This window comes from Littorina saxatilis, linkage group LG17 (assembly GCF_037325665.1).
Source record: "Littorina saxatilis isolate snail1 linkage group LG17, US_GU_Lsax_2.0, whole genome shotgun sequence".
Lineage (NCBI taxonomy): Eukaryota > Metazoa > Mollusca > Gastropoda > Littorinimorpha > Littorinidae > Littorina > Littorina saxatilis.
Genome location: NC_090261.1, coordinates 6,510,004 through 6,525,240, shown reverse-complemented (window position 1 = coordinate 6,525,240; position 15,237 = coordinate 6,510,004). Strand labels below are relative to the sequence as shown.

The 15,237-nt window shown below is 39.4% G+C and overlaps 1 protein-coding gene across 4 annotated transcripts in view; it reads right to left on the bottom strand.

Annotated features, from left to right (window-relative positions):
• The window catches only part of LOC138953947 (Golgi resident protein GCP60-like), a 39,130-nt gene that overhangs the window by 11,158 nt on the left and 12,735 nt on the right, over positions 1–15,237 (bottom strand). For 3 of the 4 annotated variants that reach the window (XR_011451654.1, XM_070325959.1, XM_070325961.1), the window contains 6 exons: positions 9,987–10,127; positions 7,553–7,666; positions 7,038–7,125; positions 6,256–6,502; positions 2,613–2,743; positions 50–230 (listed from right to left, as the gene is read on the bottom strand). Coding sequence is in view for 3 of the 4 variants with exons in the window: in XM_070325959.1 (XP_070182060.1) it covers positions 50–230; positions 2,613–2,743; positions 6,256–6,502; positions 7,038–7,125; positions 7,553–7,666; positions 9,987–10,127 (902 nt within the window). In the remaining variant the exon portion in view is untranslated. Of the gene's footprint in view, positions 1–49; positions 231–1,601; positions 1,724–2,612; positions 2,744–6,255; positions 6,503–7,037; positions 7,126–7,552; positions 7,667–9,986; positions 10,128–15,237 lie in introns of all 4 variants that reach the window. The other variant, XM_070325960.1, reaches the window with a different exon arrangement.

Below are 15,237 nucleotides of genomic sequence, written 5' to 3'. Positions count from 1 at the left end.
GTAACACTGGAGGAAGAGACTCAAAAATTATAGCTGACACGATACTGACCTTCCACCCCAGGCCTCTCCTCCTCAAACTCCTCCTCATCGCTGGACTCACTGACGTGCACACTGACCGTGTTGCTGGGCGCTATCGTCCACTCAAAGTACACGCCAAACCCTATGTCGTAGTGATCTGTGGCAAACTCCCAGAACAGACACGTGCCGTCCTCGTGTGTTGGCACGCGCACCTGCAAGGAAACGCAACAGTCACGATTGACATCTAGGTTGATTTACCTGTGAAAGTTTCCTTATGACTGTAATCAAATGTTCTAATAACTAAACTTTCTTGATTCTTTGATTCCTGATTAGCATTAATAACATCATGAAAGTGGTTGCAACTAGAGCATTGAACTACATGCGCTCAAACAAGCATGTGTGCACATATATTGTGATTCTGTGATGGTCTTCAGCTCAAGTTTTTGGATGATTACAAACGAAAAGGGCTTAATTTCAAAGAACTTTACATTTTACATGTACAGTAAAAATAAAACCAAACATTATCAGGCAAAGTCAAAACAATTATGAGACACTAAATCTGTTACATCACATGTAAAAAGCCTAATTCTGTCTGCTTTTTGCTTGATTTCTGAATTATCAAAAATTGTGTAAAAGCAAACATTTTCATCCATGTCAGAAATAATTACTGTATAAAATACTCTAGTAATTGGTCCATTCAGACAAACAATAATCAAATGAACTAGTTTTCAAATATTTGAACCATGTCTTGCATATACAATCACAACAAAAATAAGGTGAATTAAGTATTTGAATTTATTGTGCGCAGAACCAGTACTTTCGCTAACACAGAAGCCGTTCACTGCTGTCTTCTAAAGTGCATAATTTCCAGCCAGAAATCAACAAGAAATACTATTGTGCAGGTGACCAGGCCGCTAATAAAGTGAGGCCTGTTTCAGTCGCTACGCAAAGAAGCAGTGCAAATACTTTTTATATGCAGGTGCGCAAATCTAGTCTAATTGTCAGTGTGAAAAATTAGATTGTTTCCGAACAAATCTATCAATTGCAGTCTCCACTTAAAGAGCAAACAATATTTGACTGCAAACATATTTTCCCTTTTTTTTTCTCCCTTTGACACCAATGCATTGCCAGATAATCAAAACAATGTATATCCCGCTCTCACAACAACAACAAAAAAGCTGTGCTGTGCAAACTTCAAGATTTCCTGGCCATACAAGATGTAAAAGCACATGAACAAAAAAGAAATGGTAAATGATTCATTTGAAACTGTAAATCAAAAACAAGTAACACATGTATAACATAATCAAAATAAAAACAAAGTTGTAAAACAAACAGGATCTGAGAAAGCTCGAAATCAAAGTATCCCATCATTAGCATATTGCAAATCAAATGTCAGTTTCTTGTGCTGTGAATTGTAATGCACATGAAGAAAGGTAAGCTTTACAATCGGAACTAAAAGTGTTCCACTTAGGTGTGGTTCAAGCAATACAAGAACAATGAAAAAGAAAAAGTCTTTTAGTACTAAAGAGAGCAAAACCAAAAGAAAAGTGCTAGTTTCTGTGATGATAAATCAAGGTACTCACTGTCACAGTTTCCCCTGAGCCTATCTTTATAACAGAGTCCTTATCTTTACGGAGCGAGTCCTTGAACTCTTTTAAGTCTTTTCTGGTCCACATGGAGGCCGCCGCTATGGGGGGCAAATCGTCTACAACACCGTCAACAAACAGAAAAGAAACATCCAGTCAGATTACAGGACACACAGACGCAAAAGAGGGAGAGAATCCCACAGCAAGGGTACGACGAAGCGAAGGAGCCAGCTAGCCGCTGCACAAGGCTACAGGATAGAAACACCCACCCAAGCTGCAAGATCAACACACACTGTTACACTCGACACTCAGCTGTGGCCATGTGGATATAAAGCTGAAGGTATCAGGATACATGTAGAAACAAGTACACAACAAGGTTCTACCATAATTCTTTATGACAACACGGTCACAACAGATTGAAAGATGTGTACGTGCAATACAACATGTCACAGGAATATAACAAAAGCAACAATGAGCAAAGCTACGACTATTTTCGACTTCAGCAAACTTGCACAATATCATGGAATCTACCAGAATCATTTTAAATGGATAAGGGAGAAGTGATTGAGTTACACTTTCTGATGTAATAATTATTTGATCAGAGCAGTACATCACTACATGCTTATCATAAACCTGAATACTGGAAACAAGAGCTTTTTACCAGGATATTTTCCTTCTAAATTGCAGTTAATGTCTATTCTACATTGTTTTCAATTCAATTGAAGATATTAAAATCTATGCTGGAATAATTCACACATCACCAAAAATGTCTTGCCTTTACTGACTGTGGGGAAAGGGATGGTAACTGAATGCTTTCAGCTTTGTATTTACAACACCACAGCTGAATGTAGACAACGAGAATCTCACCAGGAAAGCAATACAACAAAACCAGGTAAATGCGTAAAGCCAAGAGAACCCAACAACACAGAGAACACGGCGTACAAGAGGGTGGGGAGTGCCAGACAGCTGCGCTGCACCACTTACGAGCGTCTGGCCGGGGAAACTCACCGTGGCCGTGGCCAGAGACGACACTGTTATCACATTCTCTTTACTTTTGCGCAGACTGTTTTTAAATTCCTTCAAATCTTTACGGGTCCAGAGGGAGGCAGGAACTATTTCAGGCATGGGAGGCATAGAAGCTGAAACCATTCCACAATAGTCGTGTCACACACATGTAGACACCCACAGGGCGGAGTCAATGACACACACGGCTACATGTCTGTACCACACAACATGTCTGTACATGTACCACACTACATGCTGACTACAAAGCCTGATATTAATTGGGCGTAGTTGACTTCGCGCAGTCTACTTCACAAAGTTTTGGCGCATCATTTTTGATAAAAAAGACTTCGCGCAGTCTACTTCACAAAGTTTTGGCGCATCATTTTTGGTAAAAAAAAGACTTCGCGCAGTCTACTTCACAAAGTTTTGGCACATCATTTTTGGTAAAAAAAGACTTCGCGCAGTCTACTTCACAAAGTTTTGGCGCATCATTTTTGATAAAAAAGACTTCGCGCAGTCTACTTCACAAAGTTTTGGCGCATCATTTTTGGTAAAAAAAAGACTTCGCGCAGTCTACTTCACAAAGTTTTGGCGCATCATTTTTGGTAAAAAAAACTTCGCGCAGTCTACTTCACAAAGTTTTGGCGCATCATTTTTGGTAAAAAAAGACTTCGCGCAGTCTACTTCACAAAGTTTTGGCGCATCATTTTTGGTAAAAAAAGACTTCGCGCAGTCTACTTCACAAAGTTTTGGCGCATCATTTTTGGTAAAAAAGACTTCGGGCAGTCTACTTCACAAAGTTTTGGCGCATCATTTTTGGTAAAAAAGACTTGGCAAAGTCAACTTCAGGCTCCATTAAGAAAAGCATTAATAGAAGGCTTAGAGGAAAGATCCTTTGTCGCTGCCCTACACGCCACCAGGCGTGAAAGGCAGTAAGTAAGTAAGTTAGAGGAAAGAAAGAGGAATCAGCCACTGAGATTGTCACTGCCAAATGAACTTGTTTAAAGGCATATGTACGCGCTCCCGTGTTTACAAAGTGTAGTTTGCCCATAATCGATGTCAAACGCACCATAAGACCATATAATGATGATATGTCACCATGCGCGGACCATAATACATGCATTACAGCTTGTTCTAGCCTCTGAAAAAGTGAGGATGTCAACAAAGCCGCGGTGTTAGCTCCCTTGCATCAACGTTACATGTGTTGCCAAATCTATAAATAGGACGATCCAGATCAAAATGAAAATTAACATATCTCAACATTGAAGGGGTCCTAGACCACAATATTTTGCAGGGAACTTAATTTAGCATGTCTCCAGCTGTTGGTAAAGCAATTAGCGTGTATAGTCATCGAGTACATATGCCTTTAAATGAATCTGCTCATGATCCTCAATTCAAATTACACACCAAGAATAAGAATAAGAGGGGTTAAGTGGATAATTGTAAGTCATTGAACAAACATATTGTTAGTCAGGGCGCCCTTTTCCCTTAGTTACGCACACTGAGACAATATTCCAATGGGAGGAGAAATGATTTAATTTCATAAATAGTTTGAATGCCAGGGAAACAGTTCTCCACAAGAAGTAGGATAAAGGTGTCATATTGTGTGAAGGCAAGCTAAAACCATCCCTTAGCAGTTCAAGCATTACAGACATTTGCCCTGATAACCCCCACAAAACTGCTGGGGCTGTCAAAAGGTGAAAGTTATTGGGGTGAAGGCTTTACAACAGGGCTTCGATGATTGTTTTGATTTCAAATGCAAACATAATTCATATCACATCCAGACCTGTTTACCCTAAACCCGAGGCAAGAGTACTTTCCCAAAAAGTTGAGTGTATTTTTCAAAAAGTTGGTGTACTTTGCAAGCAAAGCCATATGGGCTAGGGAAAATGTACGCGTGGGTGCAAACGTGTTTGTGTAAGAATAGCATGTCAGTCTTGTGAACACCTTCAGAACTTAACTCCTTCCAATACAACAGGGATAAAACAATTTTATTTACCTGTCAGTTTATAGCATTATAACCAGTGTCTTCCAAACAGATTGATAATGAAAAGATGAAGTTCGTGAAATAACATCTGCGGTTGACAGTGGCAAGTTCATTTTTACAATCATCTCAGAAAACATTGCTACAGCACGGACTACAGCCTTTTCTTCTGGCAGGATTTGCTTTGCGGGAATGAACTTCATAATTCCTTGGCAGCTTTCATCGGATTTCTTTGCAGCAACCTTGTCCAGGTGAGATTTGGAACTGCAGTGTCGTTCAATGTCATATTTCCCAGCATGGGCAACGGAGAAATCTGATTTACAATACTTGCAGTGTGCATGGCTTTTTCCCATAGTAGACTCCACAATTCCTGGCTCTTTCTTATATTTCTCCACGAAAATCTGCTGCTTCTGCTGTTTAGATTTGGTACAGTCATCCGAAACTGGCACATTTTTCCGCTTCACTGCCACGATTGTCCAGACGATCGCACGTGCCAACAACTGAACAAGGTTTTCACAGCTGAAGACTCGCTGTCATGATTATCTCCCTTTGACCGAAACCGGTATCAATTGTACCATCCCGTAATCAGCACACCAACACCGGAAAACGTATTCTAGACTTTTTCTCAGGCGTATTTTGTGCGTGTGTCGCGTATTTGCGTACCGATAATAATTTGGCGTACAAAATACGCCCAAATCGTACTGGTAAACAGGTCTGCACATCCCTGACAGAGAAAGAGAGTTGAACACACTCCACACAGGTTTGTTGAATTATCTTGAAGCATGTGCTTGTTATCTTGGCTATAATCATAGTTTCATATCATATCTATATTTCATTTTGACTTTTTCTCTCCAAGTAACCAGCGTTAGAGAGAAAGAAGTGAAATAACAACAGTACTTTAGGTAGTGTTCAAAGTTTTACTCCACAAATAGAATAGGTCTCAGGTAGGTATGGCAGTTTTGAACAGCTAGCACGATGAGTACTGAATGGAGGTAGAAGAAGAGTGAGATTGGAGAACTTGGCCACTCAGATGTGATAAAAATGAATGGAGAACAGTTTGATTGGGTCTGGGACAAGGAAAAGAGGCATCCACTACAGCAAGAGACAAGTCAAGGCATCATGCGTAAAGAACCAGGTCAAATAAAAGTCAGTCCAAATGCATCATCAAACAAAACTTGTTCAACATACAGGAAAAGAGACATTCATTGATTCAAACAATTCTGCCAACTTGCCTTTCACCCCTTCATCTGTATCTCCCCCATTACCCGACCCTAACTCCAATCCTTACTATACACATAGTCAGTGACTCACACATGTATACACATTCTTAATCCTTCTTCTAAACCCAACCCCCACCCCCGGGGACAGGCAAATGCCTACAAGAGTAAGGACTCTTGGAATAATGCATCAAACAAAAAGAAGCTAAGACTTTGCATCAAACATACAAGTTAAAGCTTGGTCTCTTCTTCTTCATCTTCAGCGTTCGAATTGATGGTTGTTAATGCTTGATCTCAAAATACACAACAAAATCTTGATGCTCAATAGGTTCCAAACAGAACTGTACTTTGAAAAATGTTTCAGATTTTTCTCTTCAAATGCCACCCCCTACCCACGCCGTTAACCAAAGTGGAGAACCCTTCAACAAACACAATGCTTTCTCACCATTTGCGTCATCGCCCTCCTCCGGCGTGGAGCTGTCCCCAGCACCGTTAATGCCGTTGGGCAGGATGGGAGGGAGCACTGTGGACACGGCGGTGTTGTGGCCGCTGTCACTGGGTGGCGTGCCGTCCTTCTGCATCTTCTGCAGCTGCTGGAACTGTTGCTGCTGGTGCAGGATCTGCTGCTGGTACACCTGCTGCATGTACTGCTGGTAGTGCTGCTCCTGCAGGTGCTCGATCAGCGCGTCTTGCTGCAACCAGGGACACAAGTAGATGTCAGCAGTGTGCGCATTAACTGAACATGTCTGGTATTTCATCTATACAGTGCAAATACCAGAACTAAATTGGCCAACCGGTCAGTCCTATTAATCTTGACAGTTTTTCGTACTATAAAGCTTTTGGTTGGTAATTACAAGTTAGTTTGACCGACTGTGGGGGCTAAGTAACTGAATTTTTGGTCGACATATTCCTCTGCCTTTCAGCTAATAGTAATACCGGTTTCTAGAACACTTACCGTGATCACTGAGTAAGTTCTGCAGTGCTGCATTCTCGCTTCATATTTAATGTATAGCTACTTTTGAAGATAGTCCTCTCTTGTAGGATTTCCCCTAATATGACCAGTATTGCGACATTCCAAAATGTGCAAGACCGAGTAGCTTCCATAATAATACATACAAGAATCTGAGCACAGCTGAGCTTGTGCAAAATACAATGACATTTACTTTAACCCAAAGGTATGTAGACATGCAATAGAACACAAAGACACATGCACGGAGAGAGCCTTACCAGCTGTGGGTTGTAGGGGTACTGCTGTTGGACGTACTGTTTGAACTGAGCTGCCGTCTGCTGGTTCAGAGCCGCTCGTATCTGCATTCTGACAAACACAAAAAGAAGAGAAATAAAAACCTCATCTGTTGTTGTTGTTGGTTGTGTTTTTTTTTCACAGTGCCTTGAAGTAAATTCTTGGAGGTACGTACTCAAGCTACATTTCAATTTAAATTAGGACACTTTTTTAGGTTTGTAAACGCTTTTAGCACTGTGACATCTGGCTGTCATTTCTCATAAGTCAAGAGTTCAATGTACCGTAAGCTATCCTTAACTTTTTTTTTTAAAGAAAAACAAACAAACAATAATAACATTTGGCTACCAACAGAAGAAATATGTGTGTTTAGCAACAGGAAAACAACAACATTTATGTCCTTGAAGGAGCGAAAGGATGGCCACAACTGCACCTGATGTGAGAATCATCCCATATTTTCACCAAAGCAAAAGACAGGAGAGAAAGAGCCAGAGACACATACTCTTGATCATGCTGCCGCTGTTTGTCAATTTCCTGCCGCCTGAGGGCTTCCTCTTCTGCCAGTCGCTGCAGTTTGTCTTCCTCTTCCTTTTTCTTGGCGTCCTCCGCCTCTTGCCTGTCAACACCACACACAGACAGTCCCTTCAATTCATAAAACATGCACACAGTGGAAGTCTCCCTCCCCCCGTTTTAAGACCCCTTCCTTTAAGTTTAATAATAATAATGATAATAATAAGGATATTTATAGGGTGCAAATCCTAAAATAGTTCTAAGCGCCTTACAATCAATCTTAAATATCCGGGAACAGACTACTTCCAATTCAGTAGGGGGGCGACTATCCTCAACCCGGCGGGGTCCCCAGGTGGCGGATAGGGGAACGGCACCCCTATATGGGGGCCAGCTGCGAATATAAAATAAGCAGTCCCGGACCAACTAGCGGTGTCTCTACCAGGACGGGGTGGGTTGGCAGATGGCACTGACTACCCTATAAATGCCCTACGTGTCTGATGACGGTTACACCATGCGAGTAAGAGCCGCATTAAAAGCTCTAGCCCCGGGGTGGGACCCCCGGTAAGAAATCCCCCATGTGTTCCCAGGGTTAAGTTTTTGAGCCAGGAACTAAGGGCGGTGTAACCCTGAAAGAAACCTAAGGGCTGAAGTCGGAGGATCTGGGCCAACAGGCGCACCTTAACCAACCACAGATCCACGCAAATCGCAAAACAGCGAACGACAAGAAGAAGGATCTTAAATATAATAATATTTAAGACTTTAAGACTCCCGTCCTTTTAAGACCTTACTTTTGCACATGTTCTGTTCATATTATCTGTCATTTTGTAAATGTTGAAGCCTTTTTCAAGATTACATCCTCTTTAAGAACCAATTATCTCACATTTTTGGAGGTCTTAAAAGGGAGGTCTTAAAATGGAGGTCATAAAAGGGAGGTCATATAAAGGTCATAAAAGGGAGGTCATATAAAGGTCATAAAAGGGAGGTCATATAAAGGTCATAAAAGGGAGGTCATATAAAGGTCATAAAAGGGAGGTCATATAAAGGTCATAAAAGGGAGGTCATATAAAGGTCATAAAAGGGAGGTCATATAAAGGTCTTACAAGGGAGGTCATATAAAGGTCTTACAAGTTCCACTGTACTGTACATGGACAGGGTGACCCAAAAAAAAGAGTACCCAAACAAAATTGAATAACTTTGTCAATTTTAACTTTTTTTTCTTTCTTTTTGAGATGAGTCAAGCTAATCCACTGCATGGTTGAATGAAATAAAAGCTGTTCTCACAATGAACTATACTAATGATCAACGGACGTTTTGCATAGAGACCTATTTTTGCACAAAATTATACAGAGATGTGCAAGTACAGTTCCAGAGACACTTCGGTCAGCACGATTTCTATCTTTGGGGGTTCCTGAAAGACAACGTCTACAGGAACAACCCACAGACAATCACAGAACTCAAGAGAGCCATCACAACAACCATTCGCGGAATCTCGCAACAGGAGTGTGTGCGGGTGATTGATAACTTTGCGCGGCGAGTCCAAGTTTGCCTGCAGCGGCGTTTGGAGCATGTTCTGTAGAATGAGCATAACTTTCCTGAAAGACAAGCTAGAACGCTAAAATTTTCTGTGCAAATCATGCAGAGGAGTACTTGTGTGTGTGTAAATAAATTTTATGAAGATTGCTTTATTTTTGTTCAATTTATGACGTTTTGTTTAGGTACTCTTTTTTTGGGGTCACCCTGTATGTAAGTGCAAGAGTTTATGTAAACGCTGCAATAGATGTATAAATGAATGAAAAACCAACATACGCATAAAAAAACACAACTTAAATGAGTATGCACAACAAGCGCAAGTATCTTTTTCTGCTGATCTGTCCTTCTTTTAAATTACACTGTGATCCACTGCAATCTCTTCAACGAAGAGAATTCTCTACTTTCTGAAAAACTAAGGGACTATCACTACTTTAAAGAAAACACACTTCAAAGATTTCAGACCGTAATTAACTCTGCCTATGATGACAGGTATTTACCTGGCCAAGCAGACCACACAACTTCCTGTCCTGTGCTAACATTTTTACAAAGAGAAAAGATAACTAATTTACATGAATGCAAACAAACATCAAAAGGAAATGTTTCCATTGCCGCTTGAGAGCTAGTTTTGCTAAGGAAAGGCAGCATGGTCGCATGCCTCAAATTGTGATCCTTATTCAAATACATCATCCATATGATTTCTCTGAGTGCATGGAGTGGATTAATACTGTATGACTCTATGAGAGCTACTCTCTTTCTTATAACATATCAACTTTACGCCCCTCTTTAATGTAAACACAAACATCCAGAGAAAAGAATGGCCACTTCAAACCCGTTTGCGACATACAATACCTAAAAAGCAATGCAAAGAGCAGAAATGAAAGCAAACAAAGGCTCACGTTTTCCTCTGCATCTCCTCCTGTTCCGCCTTGTGTGCTTTGACGTAGGGTTTGAAAAGAGAGCTTTTCGCGTCCAACTGTTCCACAAACTCCGTCATAGCTTTTTCTTTAGACATGTCACCTAGAACTTGCCACGCTTGCCTGGAAAACACAAAACGACACAAGTTCCATCAGCATGATGATTGCGTTGTATAAAAGATACGTTTGAGGGAAAGAGAGGGTGATATAAAAAAGGATGGGGAGGGCAGTTTACAAATAACAGGAGCGCATGGCTGAGAAAAGTAGAGATCATTAGGGCAAATTTTGTAATAGCATTATACTCGCCCCAAGCTCCAGCCTGATATGCAGTCACATCTAAATTTTCACAGTTAGTTTAGACCTGAACCAGTTAGTTTCTGAACCTTTCAGCAACACCACAAAATTTAAATTGATCTTCTGGCAAAGCCAGCTCAGACTACAAGCGCAGTACATCTCCAGGAAAAAACAACATTTTGTGTGTGTGTTTTTGGCATTATTTTTTTTCCCCAAGAGATCATATGTTACCCTTTCTACACAGACTCATGGAGTCCTTGTAACTCATACCTATGTCCCATAAAGAAGCAGGCTTATTTGAAGGCAGTACCTGCAGTACACTGTAGTGTACATGCAGTCATACATTCTAATGTTATCATCAGTTGACAATTCTTCTGTAGGCCAACGGTAATCAATATCCATTAGGAATAGAAATGTTATCTTTTTGTTTACATCATTACAGAAATTGCTCCCACAAGCCTGGATGGAACAGAGCTTGTGGTGGTAAAGATGCCGAGAAAACCACACCCAGACCTGGGAATCCCTCTTTATTCTCAAGCAAACTTGGTGTATAATCAGAAAAATCAGCGTACTCCACACAGCATTTGAACATCCATGATTCAAACATGTTTCACAAGCCTTTGTCGCACTGTTTATAAAATTTACCAAAACGTTTAAACAAATGCTTCTTTCAATGTTTACACAAATAGTAATCATGTGTCAAAATACTGGATAATTGGCTTTGGGATGCACTTGTGAAAAAAAGTAAACTAGGATTTGTTCTGGTCATATTTTTATCCACTAACCACACTGCTCGTATTCTAGACAATCATGCGTACAAAATACGACAAAATTGTATGGGTTCCCAGGTCGGCACACCTCAATCTAATAAACATAAATTTTGCCAAAATTTCAGAGCCACTATCGTCAGCGTGTATACGTGTTGGTTACAATTTAAGTTTGACTATTTAAAAATGACCATGTCTCCATTATAACTGAAATCCTATACGTATTATAGTATGAACTGAAAACATTGAATTATAGAAACAGGGCAAAACAGACATCAGAACCAAAGGGAAGAAAAGAAACAAGGAGAGATAGATTACAAAACAAGCTTGCAATGTGATACAATGTACACATGTATGCATTGAAATGTGCAGCTTATACATGTATACACCGCTACTTCAGATTATAGTATATATGCAATCATTTTGTTCTTATTAATTTACTTTCAGGGAACTTAGCAGAACTGCATGAACCTGCCAGAGTCTTTGATAGCTAACAGTAAACAAAATCAAATAATATGTAGACGCTGAGACAAAAATTATTAAAACAAATAATCAAACCAATTCAGACAGGACAAATGATAAATTCACCAGAAACCAGGTTTCAAAGGCAACATTAGAAGAAACAAATTATAAAGTAACCAAATATAACAAAACACAACAATGAACAAGGATTTATTCAGTGCTAACTGCTAATAAATAGATTACACCCTTCCTGACAGAATTTCTACCAGCACTACACAAAAAAAACACGTTTTAAACTATCGGTATCCCACAAAAGCATCTGTAACTCCAAAGAGAGAGAGCTTGAGTCTAGAGAGAGCTCTCAGTGCACAAGACTACTCAGCAACAACCTGTCGTTCAATGTTAATGCTACCTTCGTTAACAAACCTGAAACTGACTGCAGCTCAAACGGACACACACACAACTGTCAGCTGTTGTCCTTTCACAATTCTCAGTCACCAACAAGGTCAAGAAATGTCACACACAAAACTCTGTTTCACACCATAAATCACAGATCCTCAATTCAATCAAGCTGTCAAGTTGCTGGATAGAAACAGACACAACAGCAGCGTTCACAAAAAGTGCTTGTGTTACACAAGCAGAGGGCCAGCAGCAGCAACAAGCAATCCGACACATTCCCAGACCAGGCTGGCTTACCCAGCCAGCAGAGATAGACTGGCAGTGCCACATCTTGTCGCACTCGCAGGAACAATGCTTATCAGTGCTATATTGATTACTTACTGCTGCTATATATGTCGCAAAAACAAGCTGGGCGTCATCCGGAGAGGCTGTCACCCAGATCAATACAGCCGATAATGCCTTCAGCCTGTTGCCAACGTTTTCCTCTTTGGTGCCACTAATACTAATAGGGCTGTTGCTTCAACTTTGCCATGACAACTGGGGAGGAACTAAACTAACGGCACCCCAAGGCCTGTATCAGGAAGTGCGTGTGGTTGTAATTTTCTCCTCCAAGCACATGTTGCTTTACACGTGAAGCATTATGTAAGCGTCTGATGCTCGTGTTGGTTTGACATGTGTTTTGCGACATACCTATCCCAGTATGCTCTGACAGCGTGTGTGTGTGTATGTATGTATGTGTGAGTGTGAGTGAGTGTGTGTGTGTGTGTGTGTGTGTGTGTGTGTGTGTGTGTGTGTGTGTGTGTGTGTGCGTGCGTGCGTGCATGCGTGCGTTCATGCGTGGCAATCAGTGGATAATAATGCAACTCCCTATATATGGCCCAAAGTCAGAATAGGTGTCCATTTTTGTGACATACAAAATCAATTTTAAAAATGAACATTTTCTTTGTTTTGAAAATAGAGATGTATTTTAGAGCATAAATACGCAAGGAACAGCTATGATTTAAGAAAACTCAACTCAACTCAACTCAACTCAACTCAACTCAAATTTTATTGGCTTCAATTTTCATAGAAGAATTTGTCTTGCGCTTGGGAGAAAATAAGAGTATAACATATAAAAACAGCATTCATATCACATTTCATGTATCACACACAGTAATCACTAGTATAAGCCTACAATTATCACATTTGTACCTGTATCATACATGCAAATAAATAGTATCACATTTCCACGTATCACACACAATATATACATTACATAACATGTTTGATCACTTCACAGATTCAGGTTTAAAAGTTTGCAGGAGTTCATAACTTCACACCGTCACAAAATTTAGACTTGTTAAATCATTGTTGCTACATGTATTGGGTCTGTTTTAGACATCTGAGCAAATTGCTACAGCAAATTACTTTGCATTTCAAGCAAGTTAAACTTGTTTTGGCCACGCATGATGCAGATGTGAACTCCATTGATGGGAAGTTCATAACTTCACATAATTTACTTTTATTGGTATAATAAATTTAATTTATACAGGCAGGAAACAATTTGTTTTGTTTTTTAATCTGAAAAAGGTGAGCTGGAACATGAAGGTAATTTTTGAAGATGAAGTGTGGAGAAGATTTTTTGGTTATCTGTATTATTTATAGAAATTAATATTGTCACAATTTTTTCACAGCAAATATTGGCATAAGTTATCATTAAATCTACAATTTTGCTGTTTTTGTGCAAAATGTGCTTGAAAAGTACCATCAAAAGGATTTCAATACACCAAAATGTTTGTCTGACTCAAAGAGTTGGCAGAAACTGAAAGTTTTTTTAGAATGTCCTAGGAGTTCATAACTTCACACCGTGACATCACAAACTATGGCTAATTCAAACCAAAGTAAGAAAGTGCATATGTCATCTTATTTTCTCTCCAGCTACTCTTTGTAATCAACATACAACTAAGTAATAAAAGTAAAACATTTGTAAAAACAAACGATAACAAAAATCATAAAATGTGAGCGTGCGCATAACTTCACAAGAATTTTTGTTATGTTGGTCTCTAGTACAGTTACTGTATAGTATATTTGCAAAACAATGACAAACTGAGAACACAGAGTTATAGTATAGGCTAAAGCTGCACTTATATTACAAAATCAGATTTTAATTGCCAAAATAAAACAAATTGTTTGAAACTTGTGAAAGTTCATAACTTCACATCAATCACACATTTATACTAAAATAACTAACTAAAGTCTCTTGCAAATAATTCTAAACAAGGTTTTGTTACTTAATGATTTACTTAACCAAACTCAGTCATGAAAACTGTTACCGAAATCATTATTTAGTTAGTGTTTATGTCAGCTGACTGTGTGTTCATAACTTCACATCATTTATTTAACTGAAAAGCTACGTACTAAAATCTGCTGGTAAATTAAAATAAAAATGACATCAAACTGTAACAGCCTACTCTGGAGAAGAGCAGCACATCATTTGAGGTAGTGATTTAGTGTAGTAAATTAATTATTGTGTATAAATCATACTCATGGCATGTGTTCATAACTTCACACCGTGGGGCTGAGGGTCAGTTGATGTGAAGTTATGTACACCGTGCAGTCAACCCAGATTCATGCTGGAATTATCAAAATGTAATTTTGAGGGTTGGTATTCAGAAAACTTCTTACAAAATGTCCAGATAAAGTCAAATGTACTCTTTTGCTATTAACCCTTAGGCTGGTTGTCGCGACATATGTCGCGCTACTTTACGTATACTGTCACCTGGTTGTCATGTCACCTGGTTGTCACAACATATGTCGCGCTACTGGCTCAGTCTGTTTGGTCGGTTCCGATTACCTCCCATGGCTGCGAAAACCTATATGACCGTTTTTTGTTATTTTTCTCTCTGTTATTGTTAATTCACCAGTGGCTATGTAACATGTGTTAAAGAATTGCACCAGTGTAAGGGTTAACAAGGCATTATTTTAAACACGCCCTTGAAAAATGAGCTTGAGTTATGTGAAGTTATGAACTTCATGACAAAACGGCTAAGTACTTCAGAAAGAAACAGTCAGCAGCCAGTAGATTCTTTTTGTGATGAAAATCATGGTACAGTGTAATTTGGAAACTGAAAATAGTCATTTTACATATATTTTGGGTTTTGACATGAGTTAGTAACTCTCACATAAAAATAGTGCGCAAGACACAGAGAAAATGGTTAACTAAAGCATACTGCTTGACTTTAGTGACAAAAATTGCTTAGTATCTAAATCTAATGTACTTTTATATGCAAAATTGCTGTTCCACTACAACCTTAACTTTCATGGCTAGCATT